The following is a 17,920-nucleotide window of genomic DNA, read 5'->3' as shown; positions in this document are numbered from 1 at the left end:
CTGCAGACGGCCAAAACGTGCCTGTGTGATAAAGGTCCAGTGTGGCAGGCTGGGAAGCTGGGGCCGCAATGCCAGCAACAGGGGCATGAGAGACACATTGCCTCATGCATTCCTCCTCCTGCAGATCACCATGCAAGGCACAGGTCACAGGCAGCGCAAATAAGAACTCTTAAAGCGAGGTGAAGGGACACTCAGCGGCGGTCCCATTGCAGCTACTGGACAAATGATGTCCTAGAATGAATGCGGAAGAGCTAGGGTGCCAGGGGGGGTAGTGCAAGCTCAGAGGGACAGCGGCTTCCGGAGAGGAATGCAGCACATGAGATCCAACTGGAGCTGCATCTCATGTTCGCTCCCAGGTGAGGGGTAATTCCCAGGCACCTAGAAATTCACCTGGAGCCGTTTGTCAGAATGGGGTATGGCCTGACTCTGGCCCAAAATCTAGTGGTCACTCCTGCTTCCCACTTGCCCAGGCTTTCTCCCTTCCACGGCAGCCCCCGTGGCCATTGGTCCTGGGCCTGCCTACAGTGTACAGATCACCTGGGCCCTTCGGAGGTACCTCTCAAAGCTGCTTCCCTCTGAGCCTGGTCTGCTCCTAGGGTGGCACAGATCCAATTTCATCCAGGCACAAACCTCCAGGAGTTTTATCTACCGTTTCTCTCCTGATAAGTGTGAGCTGTCGTGTTAAGCTGGACACATAAAGAAGACCTTACTCATAGAAAAGCCTTATCTCGCCAGCCTGGGCTACAGAGTGAGTTCCAGGAAGGCGCAAAGCTACACAGAGAAACCCTATCTCGAAAAAAACAACAAAAAGAAAAAAAAAAGAAAGAAAGAAAGAGAGAAGAAAGAAAAGAAAAACCTTATCTCTAAGCTGGGGCAAAGAATCAACGACATTACAGTTCCTAGTGCTTCAGGGTGGTACCAGGGGGCAGAGCAAGATGCACAAGCCAGCCAGATTGGGTGAAGACAAATGTCAGGCCATGTGGACTAGATCCCCAGGAACAAGAAAGGCAGAGGGACTCCAGGGCAGAACATTAGCAAATTTGTATGTGCGGAGAAAATGGCATGCACACAGAAGGAGCCACTGGTGGTTTGATTTGGCCCCTGTAGGTGACATATCTAGAAGATCAAGACTCGAGGACATGGGACGTTGTGTTTGGGGGGACTAGACTTTGTTTACTGGCCATGAAGTATCCCTGAATGGTTTAACGAGGTATAGAAGCAGGAGTGGAGGCCTGAGACTGCCCGGGGCCTGATAGGTAGTAAGGTAGAGGGATTCGGAACAGAGAACCGGGTTGGAGAGATGGCCACAGCAGTTAAAGAGCATGTTCTGCTCTTGCAGAGGACTTGAGTTCAGTTCCGCACCCATGTCAGGGGCTGATGACTTTTCTGTAATTCCAGCTCCAGAAGGTCAGATACCTCCAGTCTTCTTGAGCACCTGCACACACACACACACACACACACACACACACACAGAGAGAAGAGAGAGAGAGAGAAGAGAGAGAGAGAGAGAGAGAGAGAGAAAATATCTAGAAGAAAAGTAGTGAACTGAGATGGATGGACAGATGGATAGACAAGTGGATTTAAGTTACAGATTGGGAATGGCGGTACAATAGGCTGTAGAGAAAAACAAGGATATATTCCTCTTCCCCCGCATGCCATTGCTTTAGCTGTATGCCGTGGGGAGGCTATCTCAATAATAGATAAGCAGACAAAATGCAAGGCAAAGGGGTACAGATCATAACTACAGAGCCATTTTAACTCGAATAACACAGTGGCTTTTAGTTTCTGGCACCATCTCTATCTAGTTCCAAGTCCTTCCGACACCTCCGAAGTAAACTCAGACCAGATGAGCAGTTTCTCCCCATTCTCCATCCTCCTCCTCCTCACAGTGACCCCCACTCTGCTTTCTATGACCAAGCATGTACTTTGTTCTGAACTTTCACATAAACGGAATCAGGCACTCGCACTCTGTGGCCCTTGCCTCTGGCTCCTTTTATTTGCCAAAGAGATCTGAAGTGGGTGGAGGTGACAGATCTTGGTGACTACTGGATGTGGGGAAAGCAGATACCCAAAGGCTTTGGTAACGTGTGAGTATTCCCAGAGGAGAAGGCCCAGTGAGCAGCCTGGAGAGGTGGGGCCCAAAGAAAAAAAAGGAAGGTAGTTAGCTTCATTTGGGAAGGATTAGCTCTGGGGTCCTGTGTACACCCTGTGGAGACACACGGTGGCAAGTGGCCAGCCGAAGGTGGGGTGGACGTGCAGATCTGGGGGTTGCCAGCCTGTGATTAAAATTAGTTATCAAGTAGAGCATTTGGAGGGCCAGAGGCGCAGCTTCCACAGTTGAGCCTGAGAGGGACATCCAGTCCCATCTCCTGAATGACAATGGGCACACAACTCCGAATTTGCTAAAAACCACTGAGCTGTATTCTCATGTGGTGAAGTGTATGGTACAAGATATATATATATATGAGAAGAAGAGGCTCTCACTGTTAGCCCAAACTAGGGTTTTGAACTAATGGCCCTTCTGCTCAGCCTAACCCAAATACTGGATTACAGGTGTGCACCACTGTGCTCAGCTAAAGCATTCTATCTTTAATAAGGCTGTGTTGTTGGTTTTTTAAGAGAGAGTATAGCTACAGCAGTAACTTGTGAGGAGGGATGATAATTTTTATTTTACTGTGACCAACTGCCTGGCAAATTCAACTCAAAGGAAGGGCATGGCTGGGCACCCAGTCTGGGACCGGTCCATCAAGGCTGTGAGAAGTCTGTGGGCAGAACACAAATCAGCTGGTCACATCAGACCAGCAGTCGGGGATTCTGCTCAGCCTTACGCCTACCTTTTTATTCAAGTCCAGGACCACAGGCCAGGGATGCTGTGACCCATAATTCAGGTTAGCTCTTCCCTGTTCAGGTTAAATGTTTCTGGAAACAGACTCACAGAAACACACGGAGTGTGATAACATCCTCAGTGCTGACAATGAAAATTAAACATTACAAAAGGTAAAGCCAAGAAAAACACAGAAAGACATGGAGGAAACCAGACAGGAGCAGATTGGATTAGAATAGAAGTCACCTAGAGAGAAAAATGAGAGCAGGAAAAACTGCAAGGTGTCATCAAAGGGCTGGATCTCAAAAGACAACCTTGAAGAATACTTGCACAGACCTTGCCCACCTCCATCTACCACAACACACACCATGACTACCACTGCACAGCCTTCCACCTTAACACACACATGACTACACCTGCACAGCCTTCCACCTCCACACACACATGACTACACCTGCACAGCCTTCCACCTCCATCCACACATGACTACACCTGCACCAGCCTTCCACCTCCAACACACAATGACTACACCTGCCATGCCTTCACCCTCCACACACACATGACTACACCTGCACAGCTTCCACCTCCATCAACACACACATGACTACACCTGCACAGCCTTCCACCTCCATCCACACACACATGACTACACCTGCACAGCCTTCCACCTCCACACACACATGGACTACACCTGCACAGCCTTCCACTCCATCCACACACACATGACTACACCTGCACAGCCTTCCACCTCCACACACACATGACACACTGACAGCCTTCCACCTCCACACACACATGACTACACCTGCACAGCCTTCCACCTCCATGCCACACACCATGACACTACACCTTGCACAGACTTCCACCTCCACACACACATGACTACACCTGCACAGCTTCCACCTCCATCCACACACATGACTACACACTGCCACAGCCTCTCCACCTCCACACACACATGACTACACCTGCACAGCCTTCCACCTCCATCCCACACACCACCACATACTACACCTGCACAGCCTTCCACCTCCACCACACACCATGACTACACCTGCACACACTCTCCCTGCACCTTCCACCTCCCACACACATACTACACCTGCACAGACTTCCACCTCCACACACCACATGACTACACCTGCACAGTCTTCCACCTCCATGCACACACATGACTACACCTGCACAGCCTTCCACCTCCACACACACATGACTACACCTGCACAGCCTTCACACTCATCACACACACATGACTACACCTCACAGCCTCCACTCCAACACACATACTACACCTCACAGCCTTCCACCTCCACACACACATGACTACACCTGCACAGCCTTCCACCTCCATCTACACACACATGACTACACCTGCACAGCCTTCCACCTCCATCCACACACACATGACTACACCCTGCACAGCCTTCCACCTCCACACACACATGATACACCTGCACAGCCTCCCACCTCCACACACAAACCCCCCCCCCCACCTCCACACACACATGACTTACACCTGCACAGTCTTCCACCTCCACCACACACACACATGAACTGCACACACTTGCTACAGCCTCTCCACCTCCAACAACACACAGATTGACTACACCTGCTACAGCCTTCCACCTCCACACACACACACATGACTACACCTGCACAGCCTTCCACCTCCATTCACAACACACATGACTACACCTGCACAGCCCTTCCACCTCCACACACACATGACTACACCTGCACAGCCTCCACCTCCACACACACATGACACTACACCTGCACACAGTCCATCACACTGACTACACCTGCACAGTCTCCACCTCACACACACAGACATACACACCTCGACAGTCCTCCACCTCCACACACACACTGACTACACCTGTACAGCCTTCCACCTCCACACCACACATGACACACCTGCACAGCCTTCCACCTCCACACACACACATGACTACACCTGCACAGCCTTACCACCTCCCACACACACACATGACTACACCTGCACAGCCTTCCATCCTCCACACACACACATGACTACACCTGCACAGCCTTCCACCTCCACACACACACATGACTACACCTGCACAGCCTCCACCTCACAACACACATGACTACACCTGCACAGCCTTCCACCTCCACACACAGACACATGATCTAACACTGCACACTCACCCTGCACAAGCCTCTCCCACCTCCACCTCCACACACACATGACTACACCTGCACAGCCTTCCACCTCCACACACACATGACTACACCTGCACAGCCTTCTACCTCCACACACACATGACACCCTGCAAGCCTTCTATCCATACACACACATGAAACCTGCACAGCCTTCACCTGCATCCACACACACATGACTACACCTGCACAGCCTTCACCTCCATCCACACACACATGACTACACCTGCACAGCCTCCCACCTCCATCCAGGCTGCTAGTTTCCTCAGATCCTATGATTTCAAATCTATTGACCTCTCTGTATTTAGGTTTTCCTGTCCTTCCTGTCCATCCCCTCCCATGCTCACAGTCCGCACCTGTTCATTCCTCCTATCAGTGACTGCTGGCTCTGACAGCTCTTTCGAGATGGTCTCCTTCCTTCCCCCATGCCACTGAGTTACCCTCTTCTAGGTAGAGAATCGGCACTCAGCCAGAGCTGTACCTCCTGCAGCCCCCATTGGAAAACCTTGGCTCTCTGATCAGTCGCCCCTTTGCTCTAGTAAAGAACCTTTCCCAAGCCCACTGTAGATTCTCACAGCCTCCTCTCCCGTTACCATAGGGCTCTTCAGTGGTGCCCGCCATAGCTACTAGGCAGAGGTGGCGACAGCCAAGTTAGCCGGGGTGTGTGCATGGCATTCATCAACCCTGTGCATCTCTCTGGCTCCGCCGCAGATTACTCAGTGGCGGTACCCAAGTCCATGTTCCCAGGCCTCTTTGTGTTGGGCATGCTCTTCTGGACCCTCGTGGAGTATGTCATCCACCGTTTCCTGTTCCACATGAAGCCCCCCAGCGACAGCCATTACCTCATCATGCTGCACTTTGTCATGCACGGCCAGCACCACAAGGTGAGCAGTATTGGGTCCCGCTCCAGACCCAGCACATGCAGCCCGCTCCGGGCCTAGCACACGCAGCCCGCTCCGGGCCCAGCACACGCAGCCGGCTCCAGGCACAGCACACATAGCCGGCTCCAGGCCTAGCACACGCAGCCAGCTCCGGGCCCAGCACACGCAGCCAGCTCCCGGCGCAGCACACGCAGCCGGCACCAGGCCTAGCACACGCAGCCAGCTCCGGGCGCAGCACATGTAGCCGGCTCCAGTCCTAGCACACGCAGCCAGCTCCAGGCCCAGCACACGCAGCCCGCTCCAGAAAGCCCTGCAGCTATCGCCAGCTCCCAAGAGTCTTCCTGAGAATCCAGTTCTGGGCTTGGAGTGATGGACACGGAAGATGTTTGTGGTTACTCAGAGGGGTAACTGGGCTGGACATTCTCATCTGAGCCAGGGAGGTTCCATATGAGTACCATACGTACATACTCTCGTGTTACGCACACACCATGATTATTAACACTGACGTCTATACACCACCCAAATTCATCATCATCTTTGATGCTTACAACTCATTCATTGACCCAGTCATGTTCTTTGAATACTACAGGTATCGTACTAGATTTCAGTGAACAAAGCAGACAAAAACCCTCGCCCTTGTAAAGGTTGTCTTCTGAAGGTGGTGCTTCTGTGCTCCTATCCCACAGTGGAGACTGAAGCTTGGGAGACTAAGGAACAGAGTAACCCTCCCTCTTCCTTTGAGGGTCAAGAGCCAACGGCTTGGGCTCTGATTCTCTGGCTCACTGTAAACCATCTTCAACAAAGATGGGAACATCATAGTCGGCTCCTAGGCTCCTCTCACCACAGACTGTATTGACCCAGGTTACTGATGTGTGGCTCTCCCACATGACTCCAGAAAGTCCCTCTAGCAAAGGGCTTGGTAGATGAGGTCAGGACTCCCGTCTGGCAGCTAATAAGTTCCAGAACCCAAGTGATCTCAGGAGCATGGTGTGTCCTTGGGCAGTTTGCCAAGTCCCATCCTGGCTAGTAAATAAGAAGAAGGATACGTTCTCTGGGTCTTTTCAGGCATGTTGACCTGCCTGTCCCAAAGCTACAAAGATACCAAGCCTTTCCAGGACAGGTCACTCTCCCCTCAGTGGAACATCTGGCTGCTCCACTCCGTGAGTAGCATCTCATACATACCACAACCACAAATAGGCCACCAGCCTTGGGCTGCCTCTGATAACCATGCCTCTCTGTCCACAGGCACCCTTTGATGGCTCCCGCCTGGTCTTCCCCCAGTGCCAGCCTCTCTAGTGATTGCCTTCTTCTATGTGTTCCTGAGGCTCATCCTGCCGGAGGCTGTGCAGGCATCATCTTTGCAGGGGGTCTCCTGGGCTACGTCCTCTATGACATGACCCATTACTATCTGCACTTTGGCTCACCACACAAGGGCTCCTACCTGTACAACATGAAGGCCCACCATGTCAAGCATCACTTTGAATACCAGAAATCAGGTAAGGCTGGGATTCCCAGCCTTTATTTTTGAGTGTTGACTTATCTGGTAGATTCAGCCTCCAACTAGGAGCTGGCCTCCATTGAGGGAAGGTCATACGCCGAGGGCTCATTTGTGTAGATGGCTATGCAGAGGGGCAGACGTGGGAATTAATACATGGCACAGATTGTCCCAGACGGCGATAAGTGTCTTTAAAAAAGCAAGAGAGCATTGGGCTAGCTGTGGTAGTGTACCCCTTTAAACTCAGCACTCTAGAGCCTGAGACAGGCAGATCTCTGTGAGTTCAAGGCCAGCCTGGTCTACAGGGTAAGATCCAGGACAGGCACCAAAACACCACAGAGAAACCCTGTCTCTAAAAAACAAAACAAAAACAAAAAAAAAGTAATTTTAAGATGGCCGGGCGGTGGTGGCTCACGCCTTTGATCCCAGCACTCGGAAGGCAGAGGCAGGCGGATCTCTGTGAGTTCGAGGCCAGCCTGGTCTACAGAGCGAGATCCAGGACAGGCTCCAAAGCTACAAAGAGAAACCCTGTCTCGAAAAAAATCAAAAAAAAAAAAAAAAAAAAAAAAAAGGAAAAAAGAAAATTTCATGATATATTGTCAAAGTATTACCATCTTAACTTGTAATTAACATAAAAGGCATTAATGAGCTCTCTTACATTCCCTTATACTGTCTATTTTGTACTGAGAGCACATCTCAATTCATATGCTAAATTTTCATCAGGAATACTTGATCTATATCTATGTTTTTCAATAAAATCTATAGTTAAAAGACAGATTCACAGATATCAGTTGCTCCAAACATACTTCTGAGTTATCTAGTAACTGAGTCAAATATATATGTGCACATCAAAACTTAATTTGAATTGAGGGAAATCAGAAATCAGTTCCTCTGAAGCTCTAGCCACTCCCAGCACTCATTAGTCAAGTGCTCACTGTGACTCCCTTGCTGGCAAGTAAAGCCCTAGATCAGGTAATTCAAGGTCACTGCAGATGTCACTGGAGCTGAGACCCAAATGAAAAGAAGGCAGTGTCTGGGAAGTAGGCCTTCCAGGAGCAGCACCCTGAGGCAGGAATGAACTTGACCCAGCAAGGAAGAGGGAGAAGCTGAGGAGGGCAGTGTTGGGGAAGACAGGCAGGGCCAGGCCCATCCAGGAACTCAGGCTGCAGAAGGAATCTGGGGTTACATCAACTCTATCTTGGAGAACAATAGAGACACAGGTGTTTGGCCCTTGGAAGGGACGGCAGGACAGATGTTGAAATTTCCTCTGGCTCTACCTACCCAAGTCAATTCCTTTGTGCGCTAATTTCTGCTCTAATGTCTTATCTTCTGCCCTGTGTCTCCCTCTGCAGGGTTTGGCATCAGCACTAAATTGTGGATTACTTTTTCCACACCCTCATACCAGAGGAATCTCACCCGAAGATGCAGTGACAGCCCCGAGACCCTCTGTTCTGCCCTCGTCTAGTCCTGGCCCCTGCACCCTGCCCTACCCCCGCCTCCATCCAAACCCTGCTGGATCAGCTTGGCCAGGCAGGATGGGCTCTGTCTAGCCCTGGGGCTTGGTGGAGACCTTAAGGCAGGGCTTCCCTTCTGGCTTACTGTGTGAGGATAGCATCCTCTTGATAGCCAAGTGGCCCTTGGGGACCGCTCCTTCTCAGAGAATTATGACCTCCTCATTGGCACCTCTGCCTAAGCTTCAGCCCTCAGTACTGATTCCGGGTCCAGACAATGACCCCAAGGGCATGAAGGAAACTGACCCCACCTGTGCCTTAGAACCCTGGGCTCCCTGGGAGCTTCCCCGTGCAGCAGAAGGGCCGCTGTGCCCACAGCAGAAGCATGGTGTGCAGGCCTGTGGCCACATCTTACCCTCCTGCTCCTTCTGAGAGTTTGATGGTTCAGAAGTGAATGAAGGGCTATCCAAGAAGAGCAGCACAACGCCTCCCACAGGCCATGCCAGACCCCAGGACAGCCACCCTGGGCCCTGCCAACCCCAGATACCAGCTGTACCACCAGCTGCCTCAGTGGAAGCAAAGTCGGCATTTATCTTCCGGGGCAGAAAGCCTGAGGGTGGCCGGCATCTGGTGCCAGGCTGACAGGAGCTCTGGCCCTTGTCTTTGGGAATCCACAGCTGCTTTCTCCATCTCCCTCTGCCCCCAAACCACAAACTGCTCCCCAAGGAGGCTGGAGAGGTTTCTGCACTGGTGAGAGCCCCACCGTAGCCCTTGCCGTTCTTGGCCTCCACCTACGCAGGTGGCTGCCTGCCCCAACTCAGGACCCTCCCAGCAGTGACTCCTGAAGCCAGCATGGGCTTTCATGTGGTGCCTTATTGCCTCCCCACCCTGAGACCGTTCTTCCTCGTAACCAGAGCCCTCACTGCTCCTGAAGTCTTATTTATAAATCACATAAATATTCTTGATCTGACCTCAAATGAAGTAGCTGGTCAGATGGCCCTTTCTAATCCTATGTGTTGAGCTTATATACATATATATACATATATAAATATAAAAAATCATCTTGCCTTCCTTTTTGTTCTTTCCTACCCACAAGCCATTACTACTTGAAACTTGTCAAAAACCCAGTGGGTGCAAAGACTAAAGAGAGGCAGTGTGACTGGTCCTGTGATTTACGCTGTTTACGGTGAAGCTATCTAGAGATTTTGAGATAAATATACAAAACTGTGGTTGTGAAATAAAGATGTAAATAAATTGTATATTTTGAAAAATAAAACACTGAGAAGAAACCAACAAAGATCCGCCAGTGTTTGTTGATGGTGACCGACCCCCCGTCATGACGGGGAAAGAGGAATGGTCTAGAAGGAAGATGGTATTTCACTGAGCAGCTTGTATAAAGTTGCTGGGGAGTGGGAACTAAAAAACTGACTGGCAGGCCAGGTGTTGTAGCACATACCTTCAACCCCAGCAGGGACAGAGGCAGCAGCAGGCAAACCTCTGAGTTGGAGGCCAGCCTGGGCTACAGAGCGAGTTCCAGGACAGCCAGGGCTACACAGAGAAAGCCTATCTAAAAGAACAAAAAACAAACAAACAAACAAAAAAAACAAAAAAAAAACAAAAAACCCAACAACAACAAACAAACAAAAAGCCTTGGCTTTTATTTTTTCTTTATTATATTTATTTGTTAATTTTGTATGTATGTGTACTTGCATACCATGGTGAACATGGGGAGGTCAGAGGACAATTTGCAGGAGTCAGTTTTCTCTTTCTACCGTATGACCCTGTTCTGAAGCACCCACCAGAGAAGACTACTCAGACCCAGGTTGAAGTCAACAGAGAGTCTTAGTTAGCTGACCAGCAACTACACTGGGTGTTCAGGGTCCTAGTGCAGCCCCAAGCCTTTCTCAGATGAGCTTTGAAACACAAAACCACATCCCGGGTTGACACAGCTCAGTTAGCAAGAACAGTTAGCTAGAAGCAGAACTGCAGAAGCCAAAAAGCAAGGTTAATGCATTTAGAGACTTTCCCAGACCTGTGGGTTGACTTTGATGGATTAGGTCCTTGTTTTCATTTTGGTAAGTGGTGCTGTCCACGTGCTGGATTTTACGGCCTGAATGGTACTTCCACCATGGAGTCAGTTGTGCTAAGGTCTGAAGCCTGTCACAGGTCCCAAGGATCAAGCTCAGGTCATTGGGCTTGATGACAAGTCCTTTACCTGCCCTTGTATTGGGTCTTATTACTGATTTTAAATTCTCTGCAGACAGCCTCTCTGCTTATTGCCTGCATCCTGAAGGGATCAATCTCACAATCCACCTTGATATACCCTAGGGAAAGGATTTTGAATTTTTTTCTTTATTTTTTAAAATTTCATACATGTATACAACTAAGTATGACCTTATCTAGCCTCCATTTCCCCCTCCCATATCCCCCCAATATGCTCCCTCTGATCTTCATGACATTTTTAATAACCCATGGGTGTTATGGGATGTCTTTCTGTATGCTGTGAATATGTGTTGCTCTGATTGGTTGATAAAAAAAAAAAAAAAGCTGCATTAGCCTATGGCAAGGCAGCTTAGAGGAAGTGGAAATCCCAGCAGAGATACAGAGAGAAGAAAGGAGAGGAAGGAAAGATCCACCACTGAAGGAGCAGCAAGATGCCAGCAGACTGGCAATGCCATGGCCGTGTGGCAATTTATAGATTAATAGAAATGATTATAAGAACTACCTAGCAAGAAACTTAAGCCATTGGCCATACAATTGGTAATTATATTAAGCCTTTAAATGATTATTTTATAAATGGCTGTGGGACCGTGGGGCGGAATGGGACTGGAGAAACCTCTGCTACACATGGGCTTGACACAAGCCAGGGTCATCTGGGAAGGGAGAGCATCAACTAAGGAAATGGCTCCATCGGATTGGCCTGTAGGCATGCCGGTGGGCATTTTCTTGATTAATGACTGATGTGGCCGTGCTAACCCATTAATAATTGATGTGGCAGTGCTACCCCTGGGAAGGCCGTCCTGGTTGTACAAGAAAGCAAGCTGAGCAAGCCAGTAAGTCCCTCCTAGCTTCTCTTTCAGCCCCCACCTCCAGATTCCTCCTTTGAGTTCCTGCTGGCTTCCCTTCATGATGGCCGTGATTGGAATGTGTAATCCCAAGAACCCTTTTTCTCCCCTGGCTGTTGTGGATCAGCCTATGTTATCACTCTAGAAGGCAAAGTAAAACAACCAGTTAATTCCAGTTAGTGCTGCCCATGTATGTTGTGTGGTATAGGGCCATCCATGGGGTCATGGAAAACCTACCAGCTGGCCACATCCTCAAAAACAAACAAAAACAAAAACCCTCTCTCAGAAACTATTCACTGTCAATAGTTCTTCAATATAACTGGAACCTGTGATCATCTACCTCATCTATGCTGGGACTTTGGCTGGATTGATCGTGTGCAGGTAACCACAGCCGCTGTGTGATCATGATTTCAATAGACACGTTATGTCCAAAGACAACATTTTGGGGAACGAGACAGCGTTTTTCTGTGTGGCCCTGGCTTTCCTGAACTTGTTCTGTAGACCAGGCTGGCCTCAAACTCAGAGATCTGCCTGCCTCTGCCTCTTGAGTGCTGGGACTACAGGCCTGTGCCACCACTGCCTATCTGCTCTCGGTCTCTTAGTCTCAGCACTGTGTCCAGTTTGGAACATCCCTCCAATGACTGCTGTCCATGACAAAAAGAAGCTTCTCTGACGAAGGCTGAGAACAGCCCAGGTCTACAAATACAAACATGAACATTTAGGAAGCAATTTGGTAGCATAAACACTTAGCAAAATAACAATAGCAGATTCTACCTAGGGCCTATGACCTCCCCAGCTTTGACCAGGATGACAGCAGCAGGCATGAAATTCCTCCAGTGAAACAGGCCTCTGAGTCCAATCAGAAATCAGTGAGCTGCTCCATAATGGTCATGCTGCTGCTGCACAATCAGCAGAGCTTCCTGGCAGGCTGGTATTGCAGCATGTGGTACCCAGCCCTGCGTAAGACCATGGATGTCTTTTCTCCTCAGCGACCTTCATTGCACCTTCAGTCACTATGGCAACCGCCTGCAGGAAATGTTTACCATTGGTTGAGACTGATCTCTCTACATTCTGCAGCCAAACTGTGTGGCGTCTCCAGCAACAGATCTTTCCACGTCGTTATGGTGGGTAGCCAAGGGCAATAGCGTTTGCACAGTTTGTCCAACCCAGCAGAAATGCAAGAAAGCTTGCTCAAAAGAACATTTAAATTCTTATCAGCGTAAAAAAAAAAAAAATCCACAGGTTGACTCTTTTTTTGGAGCTGAGGACCAAACCAGGGTTTTGCGCTTGCTAGACAAGCGCTCTAAACCACTGAGCTAAATCCCTAATCCCACAGGTTGACTCTTAATGATCTATAAATTCCCCTTTTCTGGTTCTCTGTCAAACACCTAATGCCTTGCCAGGGATGACCCAGAGTTCCCTTGTTCTGTCTGTCCTGGTGTTTTGCACTCCCCAGACCTGCTGTCTTTGGGCGTTTCCTGGATGGCTGGAAGAACTGCCCTCTTAATTCTGTTCTACCGAATTCTTTTTTTTTTTTTTTTTTGGTTTTTCGAGACAGGGTTTCTCTGTGTAGCTTTGCGCCTTTCTGGAACTCACTTGGTAGCCCAGGCTGGCTCGAACTCACAGAGATCCGCCTGCCTCTGCCTCCCAAGTGCTGGGATTAAAGGTGTGCGTCACCACCGCCCGGCCACCGAATTCTTAATTTAGCCCTTGACTCTGATCTCTGCCCTTCAGCTTTGTATACTTCCTTCTTGTGCCTAGAACAATAACCATCTTGTAGCAAAGCCCAGTGTGAGTCAGCCTTGTCTCCACCAGATCTCTGCCTAGACCATTGCTTCTTCCTCTTCTTCTGGTCCCTAGCCTCTGCTGCCCCCTGGTGACAGTGTGCAGCCCTGCCTCAGTATGAGACCCCTCAAGAGTTCCTGTTTGGAAACCACACATTTGTGGTTCACTTTAAAATTCTAGCACTTTCCCATCTTGTTCTCTTGCCTGACTTTCCTGTCTTATTTCTTGTTTAAGGAGGAAAATTGAACACCATTATATGGATTTCCAAACAGCCACAGTGGCTGGAGTTTTCTTCACAGGCCTGTGCGAGTTAACTTTGAGAAACGTGAGAATACCTGCCAGGCTTAGCCAACTGAAGACAAGACACCACAATGTTTACTCATTAGTCTCCCCCTCCCCCCACTGGTTGAGGATCGTCTTCAGGGGCATCATCTAGCTTTACTTATGGTTACCCCCTGTCAATCAACTGTCTTAGTCCATTTTATGTAGCTATAACAAAAATGCCTGAGAGTAGCTACTTTATTTAAAAAAAAAAAAAAAAAGGTTTGCCAGTTGGTGATGGCACACACCTTTAATCCCAGCACTTGGGAGGCAGAGGCAGGCAGATCTCTGAGTTCCAGGCCAGCCTGGTCTACAAAATAAGTTCCAGGACATCCAAGGCTACAAAGAAAAACATTGTCTTGGAAAACCAAAATAAATATAAATAAATAAATAGATCAATAAATAAATTTTAAAAAGAGGTTTATTTTACTCACCGTTTTGGAGCCTGAAAGTCCAAGGTTGAATAGTCCCATCTGGCTATGTTATAAGCAAACAAAATGAAATCTTTAAAATTAAAAAAAAAATTAATGAAATTAGAATTTTACATAATACAGCAAGAAGAACTATCATAAGGAAGGCGTCTTAGTTGGAGTTTCTATTGCTATGATGAAACACCATGATCAAACCAAGTTAGGGAGGAAAGGGTTTATTTGGCTTATACTTCCATATTGCTGTTCGTCATCAAAGGACAGGAACTCAGGAGGCAGGAGCTGATACAGAGGCCATGAAGGGGTGCTGCTTGCTGGCTTGCCCTACTTGGCATGCTCATCCTGCTTTCTTATAGAACCCAGGACCACCAGCCCATGGATAACACCACCCACCATGGGCTGGGCCCTCCCCCATCAATCACTAATTTAAAAAAAAATGCCTTATAGCTGGATCTTATGAAAGCGTTTTTCTCAACTGGGTTCCCTCCTTTCAGATAACACTAGCTTGTGTCAAGCTGATATAATACTAGCCAGCACAGAAGGGCTGAAAGAGACAGTATACAGAAGAAGTAGACACTCAAAGACATGAAACAGCGAGATTTGAGATGTGCTGACTTCTCTTTGCTCTTCCAATCTGAGCACTGTGTTCCATCCCACTCAGCACCGTGGAGGCTCATCTGTGACAGCAGCAGTGTGCTCCTTCGCTTATTTTGCACTGTTCTCCAGATACAGGAGAGGAAACAAGTCGATGGATGGGGAGTGAAGCCAGGTGTTCGCTCCCACGGCTTTGCAATTTCTTTCCATGAAGATTTGTAGTTTCCAGTGTCCTCATGCTTCCACTGAAAACACTTTACCACTAACCCCTGAAGTTTGATCCCAGCACGTGCATAAAAAGCAAACATCAGTAACTCCAGCTCTGGGGAATTGAAGCAGGCAGATTCTAGGGGGTCACTGGCCAGCCAGTCTAACTGAAATAGTGAGCTCCAGGTTCAGCGAGAAGTCCTGTATCAAAAATAAGAGATGATGCCTCGGCAGTTAAGACCACTTGATGCTCTTCCAGAAGACCAGGCTTCCCATATGGTGGCTCACAACTGTCTGTACCTCCAGTTCAGGGGACCTGATGCCCTGTCCCGACCTTTGCAGGCATTCACGTGGTGCACATACATACATGCAGCAAAAACAGTTATGTGATATATATATAATATTATATATATATATATATATATATATATATATATAATAATTAAATAAGATAGTAGAAGGCTGTAGTGATGCTCAGTGGTTTAGGCACATGACTGCTCTTCTAGAGGACCCCAGGTTCAATTCCAGCACCTACATGGCTTCACAACCATCTGTAACTCCAGTCCCAGGGGATCTGACACCCTCTCTAGCTTCCAGGGTCACGTCATGCACATGGCATACACACATATATGCAAGCAAAACACCCATACATGCTCAAACACAATAATTTAAAAATTAAAACAAAATAAGACACCTGATGTCACCCTCTGGCTTACACACACACTTGCCTAACTGAGTGCGTGTGTGTGTGTGTGTGCGCGCGCGCACACACACACACACACGCACTGATCCCATTAGACTCATTTCCAGAATTTTCCTGGTTTCCTTGATTTCATTTCTTTTATTTAATTCTGCTTCTTTCTCACCACTTTCTAGAAGTTTTGTTAGTTCTGCTTTACATTTAAATCCATGATCCTTTGGGGTTAATTTTTGTAGAAGGTTTGAGGTTTAGGCCAAGTTTATTCTTAGTTGTTATTCCATGGCCATTGGATACCAAATACTAAACAAAAATTTTGTAATACACAAACTCTCAAGACTCACCAGTAAAAAGTAATAATAATCATCTTTGAAAATGGACAAGAAGACACAGACATTCACCAAAGAGGCAGTCCTAGGCAAAGAGCCCTTGAAAGATATTTAACATCATTAGGCACCAAGGAAATGCCAATTAAAATCACTTTGACATAGCCACACACCTGTTAAAATAGCCAAAATTAAAACAAGCAAGAATAGAACCAGAGTTATGAGTTGGCTGACCTCAACACCTGCCCCATCTATGACCTGTGGGAGCGCGTGAAGGGTTCAATCCACAGCGACATGTAAGACGAGTGTGGTGATTCACTTCTGTAATCCCAACATCGGGAGGGAAAGGCTGAAGGATCACAAGTTCAAAGGTATCCTCGGCTACACACTGAATTCCAGGCCAGCCTAGGTTACGTGAGACCCTATAGGGAATGTGTGTGGGGAGAAAACAAGTGATAAAGGGGCAGCCGGGCGGTGGTGGCGCACGCCTTTAATCCCAGCACTTGGGAGGCAGAGCCAGGCGGATCTCTGTGAGTTCGAGGCCAGCCTGGGCTACCAAGTGAGTCCCAGGAAAGGCGCAAAGCTACACAGAGAAACCCTGTCTCGAAAAACAAAACAAAAAAAACAAAACAAAACAAAAAAAAAAAAACAAACAAGTGATAAAGGGGCAAATAAATTAAAAATTAGTGAACTAAGCCTCCAGACAGCCTCCAGCTGTGGAGGCCCAAAGTAAAATGTCTTCTCATATGTGGTGGTTTGAAATAAAAAGGCCCCCCCAAAGGGAGTGGCACTGTTAGGAGTGTGGCCTTGTTGGAGGAAGTGTGTCACTGTGGGGGTGGGCTTTGAGGCCTCTTTTGCTCAAGGTTCCTTTGGTGTGACTGTCAGTCAACTTCCTGTTGCCTGCAAGATGTAGAAGTCTCAGCTACTCCAGCATCACATCTGCCTGCACACCACCATGCTCCTCATCATGATGATAATGGACTGAACCTCTGAAGCTGTAAGCGAGCCCCCCAATTAAATGTTTTTCTTATAAGAGTTGCTGTGGTCATGGTCTCTTCACGGCAATAAAAACCCCTACCTAAGACAGAAGTCGGTACCAGGGGTTGGGGTATTACCGACCATGTGTTTCTTTAGAGGAATTTGGACTTTGGTACTTTGGGTTAGGAAAGCAGTGGAACACTTTAAGCACTGCTTAATGGGCCAGACTAGTAGAAGCATGGAAGACTGTGGTGCTGAGGGTGATTTGAACTGTCAGGAGCTCACTCAAGAGGTTCCAGAGGAGAAGAATTTTAGTCTGTTGCCTAGAGATGGTTCTTGTGATATTTTGGTGAAGAATGTGGCTGCTTTTTGCCCTTGTCTGAAGAGTCTACCTGAGGCTAAAGTGAAAAGTTTTGGATTAATTCTGTTGGCAGAAGATATCAAAAACAGTCTAGTATAGACTCTGTCATGTGGATGTTAGTGGTAACTCTAATGAAGATTTATAATGAAAAGGAGCAAGCTGAGCAGGGTAAATTGCAAAAGTAAATTTTGAGGAGAAAAAGAGCACAGGAAGTGAAAATGGAGCTAAGTCCTGTGTTCAAGGAGATAAACAGATTAAGAAATGGAATAAAGGGAGTAGTGACCTCAGGATAAGATCCCAGCCAGCTAAATTTCCAACTTGTG

At 48.1% G+C, this 17,920-nt stretch overlaps 1 protein-coding gene across 1 annotated transcript in view; it reads left to right on the top strand.

The window, feature by feature from the left end:
* LOC114709106 (fatty acid 2-hydroxylase) overlaps nt 1-8,815 on the top strand; it is a 57,713-nt gene extending 48,898 nt beyond the window's left edge. Inside the window, 6 exon segments of the mRNA XM_028892762.2 lie at nt 5,720-5,892; nt 7,135-7,159; nt 7,162-7,233; nt 7,236-7,385; nt 8,737-8,760; nt 8,763-8,815. Coding sequence (XP_028748595.1) covers nt 5,720-5,892; nt 7,135-7,159; nt 7,162-7,233; nt 7,236-7,385; nt 8,737-8,760; nt 8,763-8,815 — 497 coding nt within the window.
* Nucleotides 8,816-17,920: the final 9,105 nt, after the last annotated feature.

Source organism: Peromyscus leucopus, chromosome 5, assembly GCF_004664715.2.
Source record: "Peromyscus leucopus breed LL Stock chromosome 5, UCI_PerLeu_2.1, whole genome shotgun sequence".
Taxonomy (NCBI): domain Eukaryota; kingdom Metazoa; phylum Chordata; class Mammalia; order Rodentia; family Cricetidae; genus Peromyscus; species Peromyscus leucopus.
The sequence above is the reverse complement of the archived record's forward strand: the minus strand, read 5'-3'. Positions and strand labels throughout refer to the sequence as shown.